This window comes from Otolemur garnettii, unplaced genomic scaffold, assembly GCF_000181295.1.
Source record: "Otolemur garnettii isolate 467f Iridium unplaced genomic scaffold, OtoGar3 scaffold00044, whole genome shotgun sequence".
NCBI lineage: Eukaryota > Metazoa > Chordata > Mammalia > Primates > Galagidae > Otolemur > Otolemur garnettii.
In genome coordinates, this window is record NW_003852439.1 from 5,812,293 (window position 1) to 5,820,082 (window position 7,790).

Consider the following 7,790-nt stretch of genomic DNA (forward strand, 5'->3'; position numbering starts at 1 on the left):
CCACCTTAGGTGTACGCGGCTGGCGCCTTAGCCGGTTGAGCTATAGGCGCCGAGCCCTTTTTAAACATTTTTATAGTGAAATAACAAACATACAGGGAATGCATAAGAATAAATTTACAGATGAACCAATTGTTGAATAGAAAATGCCTGGGCAAGTTCTCAGTCACCCAAGTCACAAAAACATAATATTGCCACACCTCAGAGCCTTCCACATGCCTCCCTATTTCCTCTAAGGGAAACACTCTCTTTACTTACATGGTGTTCACTCATTTGTCATTTATCTCCTAAGGAAATATTCTTAAACAAAAAATTCCATTTTGCAGGTGTTTGAACTTTGTACGTATGTATACGTATGTAATCATACATTACTCTGTAGTACCTGGAACAATGTGTCTCTAAGATGTATACATATTGCATATTCCCATAGTTAAAACATCCCATTTTATGAAAATACCACAATCCTAACATTAATGGCCATTTGGGTAGTTTTCACTTTGGGTCATTGATGATCAATGCTGTGTTAGACTCTGGTACATACACCCCAGTGCATATAAGCATACATTTCTTTAGAGTTTTTCTCGAAGAATAGCAGGTCACCCTGACAGTACAAAATACTCAGAGTCTTCTCTGTGAAACTTATGGACATTTATTTATCTTCTAGAGGCTTGGAAATTGAAATGGATACTTTAAAAATCAGAGCTAACATGTTTTAGACATAGGAGTTAAAATATCAAAGAGTTTACCCTTACAGAGCTAACTCTGAATTACATCTAACTTGATTTTACATATGAAGCTTCAGTCTAGCTGTATTCTGTTTCCAGCTGTATTTCAAAGCTCATATTACAAACAAATTTTGTAACATTCCTCAAACATAGGCCTTTGTCCAAACCCAGTAAAAATGTTATCAGGTTACAATGAATGAGTCTACCTGAGACTCTGCCCACTTTATGTACTTTGGATAAAGCTGCAGAAGAATGAGGAAGACACTCTCAATGAACCTCACCTCCTCTTCATCCTATGGACTGTGTGTTCCAGGAGAGGGTGATGAGGGGGGAAAAGTGGTCCAGAGGTTGCTACTTCCTGAATCACCAAGAGCTGTCTGGGCTCAGCCTCACCCCAGCTTGCTCTCAGACCTCAATCACTTACCCCTGTTTTCTTCAGAGAATCCAATCATTGTGTTGTGATCGTTTTTGTATTCTTTAAGAAACTTCATGGAGGAGATGGAAGAGAGGCTTCACATCCCAGGCTGTACCTAATGAACGGCTGCAGATATTCACAGCAGACTTTTCTGTTCTCTGTATTTCCTCTGTCTGGCTGTCTGGCTGTTACTTGTGACCCTTCTCCTCCCTTTTCCTACACTTGCTCCAGCCTCCCTCAATGTCCTGAATGGTTCGTTTCCAACCCTCCAACCTCTAAGGTGTGCTCCCCATCTAGAAGCACAAAGGTTCTTCAGTTAGGATTCCCCAGCTACCACGGAAGGAAGTGCTGTTCTGTAATTGCCCTGGTGTCAGACCTTGGAGGCTCCCCTGGGCTTGGTAAGCTAAGAACTCATAGCTTCTTTGTCTAGATTGTGCATCCTTCCACTTCCTCACTTATAACTTATCCACCTTATTGTCATTGTCCCAGGTGGATGTAAAGAAAAGACTTCAGGTTAGCTAAAAATTAACCCCCAAACACAAGGAAATACAAAAGTAAAGTTGCAGTAAAATAACACATCCATCAGATTGGCAAAAATTGATAATTCTGGCAACAACAAATGTCGATGAGAATGTGGAACAAGGGGAATTATCTTATCTTGCTAGTGGGAGGATAAATTGGTTTTATACTCTGAAAAGTGGTGTGGTATTTTATAGTGTTAGTGTAACCTGTAATTCCTGAGGTCTTGCCCCTTACTCCTTTACAGGTCATTAAAAATATCCCTCCTAGTCACATAGAATGCTTCTCTGAGATGGGTTCTGATAAATACCATTTTCTCCCTCTTGTTACATCAACATACACATTCAATCCAAACTTTCCTGATTTAACCCAATAGCCTCACCACCACTCACCCTACTGCCAGAAGAGTTCACAGGAACTGACAGGAAATGGGCGACATCCATCTGGTAAAATGACCAGAAGGTGAATAAGATACAAGTGGGGAAGGAGAAGGATGAACAACCTGGACAAAGAAGCTATGCATTTTTAGCTTCCTGGGTCAGGGTGGAGCATCCAACGCCTGACAACTTGCCTTTCCCGAAGTCTCAGGTTTCCCACCCTGGAGCACTGTCTTACATCCGGGGAGTCCCAGCTGCCTGAGGAGCACAAGGAGTGGAAAAGACAGACAGGCCTTCTGCTCTATGATGTCTATGGACAGAAAGAAACGGTAGGTGGACAGGTCCCTTCTAGCCAGTCAGGCTGTGCTCGGCCACCAAGCCCACCAGATGTGCTGGATCATGCCTCCTGGGTGTGCTGAGGGCCCACTGTGTGCACAACTTGGCTTGAGACCAATAAAAGGCTCCAGAGTTCTAGGCTTATTCACCCAAATTGATTTGCAGAAGGAAAATTCACAGCTCTTTAACTTTTCAAGAGGCGAATGTGCTGAAAACTATTGGATAAAAATTTTAAAAGTGGAGGAGTGTCTAAAGACTAGGCACTGTGGCTCACACCTCTAATCCCAGCATTTTGGGAGGCCAAGGCTGGAGATCTCTTGAGCCCCAAGAGTTTGAAACCAGCCTGGGTAACATAGCCAGACCCCATCTCTAGAAAAAAGAAAAAATTAAAAAAAAATTAGCTGGGCATGGTGGTGTATGCCTGTAGCCTCAGCTCCTCAGGAGACTGAGGTGAGCAGATTGCTTAAATCCAGGAGTTTGAGGCTGCAGTGAGCCAAGACTGCATCACTGCACTCCAGCCTGTTTAACAGTGTGGGACCCTGTCTCTAAGAAAAGGAAAGGTGGTGTCCAAGGACATTTTGCCACTTTCTCTGTAATCATTAGCTCAGAAGATCCCACTCTGTCCTGCAACATGGAGACCACCGCCAGCTAGTCCTTGTCACTCCACCCCTAGGTAGGGATCTACCTAGGACTGTAAGGCAGGCAGGATATGGATCCAGAAGTTTATTTCTGGATGTTTAGGAGAATAACATGCGGGTTTGACTATGGAATACTAACAAGGTTGTTGGTGTTCCCCAGAGCCCTCTGTTCTTTGACTCAGAGAAAGGAAGCCGCAGACGGAATGATTGGCAAAAAGGGAGGTCAAGGCTCTCTCCGGCATAGCAACCCTGCCCAACTCTACTGATTATCTTATATGCTCTCAAACATTCAGTAAGAATTCAATACAGGTAAAAGATGTGAAGTAAGATCAGGAAACTGCCATTAAGATCCCAATTCAGTACAATCACTGCTGAACACACATACAATTGATTCTGTTTGGGATTAAAACATAAAGGAGCCAGGTAATCTGCTCTTGCTAGCCTAATTTCCCTAAACCAAAACCAGTGATTATAATGTCAATGAGGGGAGAGGAGCAGAGAACAGCAGCCAAATGCCTCCACAGGTATGCAAGCTTCCAGCTGCAACCCAGGCCTGGCCCTCCAGTTTATTCTTTTGTGAGACCATCTCTGCATATCTGCAGGCAAGACCTCAGAGAAAAGAACTCCATCTCAGAGCCATTTTCCGTGGGGAGCACATGAAGCTAAACTGCCATGTCTGAGCGTGGGGTGCTGTATCCCTACACAAGGTGGATTAGGCAGAAACTTTCTGTAAATGCTACACAGACACACACATAGTGTCATCACAAAGTGTCATTCATGTCCGGAACCTCAGTGGCCTCATCAGTGATAGTGTGGGTGGGTGTCTCTTTTTCAAAACATGCTCAATCCATTTTCAATACTGGATAGAACCCCTTACCGCCCCCCCCCCCGCCATCCCTCTAGCTTATAGAGGATGACTGCCATCTCAGACCTTGTAACCAAGTGACTGTTTTAGTTCTAGTTCATATACTTGTCTGATATTTCTTTGCAATAATATACTGCTACTAATAATAATTCAGTTCATTGGTCTGCTTGCAGGCCTGGTAAATGCTGAGATGCTGGCCTGTGTGCTTGAATGGCTCACAGTTTGTATTTGGATAAGGAGCAGAGCAGCCAAGAACAACACACTACACCCATGACTCCTGCCTCTTTATGTCAATTATTTGCAAGAATAGATGGTGCTTTTTTTTTTCTTAAAACACTTTCATACCTATTCACTCATCTGTGCAACAATTTTTGCCTGCCTTTAGTGTGAGCAGTGATATGTCAGAGGGGAAAGTACTTTCTCTCCCAGGAGCTCAGACCCAGATCCAAGTCTCAGCTCTGCTGATTATGGCTTTAACTCAGGACATAGGGCTGTCATTCAAAATTTTCCATTTCAGCTTCCCCATCTCTAAAGTGGAGATCATCATACCAATCTTGCCACATTTCTATAAAGTAGATGAAAAGAAGTACATAAAACTTTGGTCAGTGTCTAGTCCATAGTACATGCTCATACTATAGTTACTGAAGTCCTTCTTGGGTTTTTTGGTCATGGCACATGCTGGGAGAATAGGGGTGAATGGGATTATCTCTATTCTCTGATGCTCCTTATCTACCAAGGGAAGAGACAAACAAAAATAATGATTGTGCCCTGTAGGTAACAGCAGAAGGGGTGGGGGGAATACTACATGAGGAGAACCTTTCAACAGACTCTTCTTGAAGCCTGAGTCATACCTAGTGGCAGTCATTCATTGAATATGTAGTGTGTGCTTTGCACAGTGAAAAACATTTTTCATGTTCTTGCCAGCACTCTGGGAGGTAGAGTTATAATTAACCATCTTTGGTGGAGGAGATAAGGATGGATTGATTGGCACATAGATGCAATAGAGTCAAGCCTTTCATCTGTCTGAAAGTAAAACAATCCACCATAGAAATAATTATACCTGAGAGAGCTATAAAGAAGGAATAAACCTTATCAGGGAGATAAATGTGGATGGGCCAGTGCTAGTAGAGAGAGCAATCTAAACAATCTCAATACACTGAGAAGGATTTCAGGCAGAATTTCTATCACTGTCCAGCAGCCCTGAATAAGTATTTGTTAAATAGACTCACGGCCTTCGGCTGGCAAAGTGCCACATTGTTGGTACACAGTGGGCTTCACCTACGTTCCCATAGCCCTGGTATTACCCCCGTGCTTCTTCCTTTTCCTCCTCATGTATTCTGTAGATCCTTACACATAGTACAGACACAGCCCATGTTGGTTACATCAAATACCTGCTGAATAAAGTTCAGTCAAAGGCTGGAGCCTAGAATCCAGGCCTTCCTGCTGCCCAGGGAGGGCTCCTTGCACAACATCAAGTGATCTCTGTGAGAACCTGTGATTCTTGCTGTTTTGTGATCAGACCAGACTCCTTGGCCAACCCCCAAATCTCTCTCTCCATCTTTCTCTCTCTCAATTTATTTATTTATTTATTTTGTGAACAGGGACCAATTTGTGGTGTCTCCCGGGGAATGAAGATCAAACCAGGATCTGCAGGGAAGGCCATGCCACCTTATGACGTCCAGGTCTTGTCCTAAGGACATTGGCAGGGAGAAGTTTGGGCTCAGCTAGGGGTGGAACTCTTATGTGACACCAGCCATGCTCCCCTGCCCCAGTCATCCTCTCTTCTCTTTCTGTTTCCCCCCAATTTCCTCAGTTAAGAACTGCATTATCAAGGACACTAATGCAGCTCACCTTGGCAGCCAGGGGCATCACACACAGTGATAGGAAAGAATACCCAGAAGTTCTCCCTACAAGTTTATGCTTTTCATTTTTCATGATCAATGTCTACTTCTTTAAGAAGAAGACATCAGTGATGTCTACATCCCAATGAAACAAATAGACCCTTGACTTGGGTTTCATGCATTCTGATTTCAAAGACCTTTGGCAGTTCTATTCTATCTTCCGGCAAAATTCCTTCATCAACTATCCGTATTTCTCCACTGGTGTCCCATGAATGAGCCAGGCAATGCTTAGGAAGTGGGGGGTACACAGAAGGGCAGGGGAGTCCTGCAGAGTGGTATTCACAGACTTCTTGCTCCAGATCATCGATGACAAGGGCAACATCCTGCCACCCAACACCGAGGGGAGCGTTGGCATCAGGATTAAGCCCACCAGGCCCACTGGCATCTTCAAGTGCTATGAGGTAATGGCCCCCCATATGTCCCCATCCTAGCTCCAAGAATCCCCACAGGGAACTCTGCATCATGAGACTTACTCAGATCTTCTTGTATTCCTCCCAATTCAATGAAGTCTGTTTTAATTAAACTGAAAACTCACAGTGTGTTCCCACATGGTTTCTTGTCCCAACCCACCAGGAACTTATAGGCTAACTGATGGGGGAGAAAGAAGACTGGGTTCAGAACCTTCAGACTTGGTTGGGTTCCAGTGACTCCTTGCACTTAAGAATATAGACTTTGACTGGATTCAGATCATACTATCCCACTTACCAACAACAGGGTGTGAACAAATCACTTATCTTCACTGAGCCCCCAGGAAGCTCTATCATCCCTGCTTTTATAAAGGGAAAAACTGCAGATTGAAAGCCTTAGTTGTCTGCGCCACATCAAATTAGTCAGACATCTGGGATCCATGCCCATGTGTTTTGGGCTTCAAACCCTAAATTAGAAACCCAAGGATTACAGAAAACTGGAAAGGACTATAAAGAAACCTGCTGAAATGCTTGACCGAACAAACCTTAGCCTATAGAATGGTCTTGGCTGCTTTGCTTAAATCAATTAACAATATATGTGAGGGTTCCTTTCAGGGCTCTCTATTCTATTTTAATGGTTTATCTGTCTATATTTATGCCAACACCAAACTTTTATGATTACCGCCATTTTGTAGTAAGTTTCAAATTCAGGAAGTATGAGTCCTCCAACTTTCTTCTCCTTTTTAAAGATTGTTTTGGATATTTTAGGATGGGATTTTCAGTTCCTAAAAAAAAGCTATTGGGATTTTGATAGAAATTGCATTGAATCTATAGATACCTTTGGGCTGTATTATCATCTGAACAACAATATGTCTCGGTCAATGAATATGGGATGTCTTTCCACTTATTTATGTCTTCTTTCAGCCATGTTTTGTAGCTATCAGCATACAATCCTTTGCTTCCTTGATTAAATTTGTCACTAGTACTGCATTGTACTTTTTTTTTTTTTTTGAGACAGAGTCTCACTTTGTTGCCCTTAGTAGAGTGCTGTGGAGTCACAGCTCACAGCAACCTCAAACTCTTGGGCTTAAGTGATTAAGCAATTCTCTTGCTGTAGCCTCCCAAGTAGCTGGGACTACAGGCGCCTGCCACAATGCCCCACTATTTTTTGGTTGCAGTTATCATTATTGTTCAGCAGGTCCAGGCCAGGTTTGAACCCACCTACTTCCATGTATGTGTTCATAACAACTGAGCACAGGCACCAAGCCTGCATAGTACTTTTTTGATGCTATTGTAAATGTAATTGTTTTCTTAATTTCCTTTTTGGATTATTAATTGTAAGTGTATAGAAATGCAACTGATATTTGTCCAGGCATAGTGGATATATACCTGTAATCCAAGCACCTTGGAAGATAAAGGATGGAGGATTGCTTGAGCCCAGAGACTTGAAACCAGCCTGGGCAACATAGCTAGACCCTACCTCTAATAAACAAAAATGAAAAAACAAAAAAAGAAACATAACTGATTTTGGGGTTTTTTGGTGTGTATTGATTCTGTTTCCTGCAGCTATGGTGAATTTATTTATTAGCTCTAACAATTTTTTTTGTGTG

General features: G+C 42.8%; 1 protein-coding gene across 1 annotated transcript in view; it reads left to right on the forward strand.

The window, feature by feature from the left end:
- The window catches only part of LOC100961636 (acyl-CoA synthetase medium chain family member 1), a 43,536-nt gene that overhangs the window by 26,780 nt on the left and 8,966 nt on the right, over positions 1 to 7,790 (forward strand). The window contains exons 7-9 of the mRNA XM_012805677.2: positions 2,239 to 2,362; positions 5,474 to 5,554; positions 6,073 to 6,174. Of these exons, the coding sequence (XP_012661131.1) occupies positions 2,239 to 2,362; positions 5,474 to 5,554; positions 6,073 to 6,174 (307 nt within the window). The remainder of the gene's footprint in view (positions 1 to 2,238; positions 2,363 to 5,473; positions 5,555 to 6,072; positions 6,175 to 7,790) is intronic.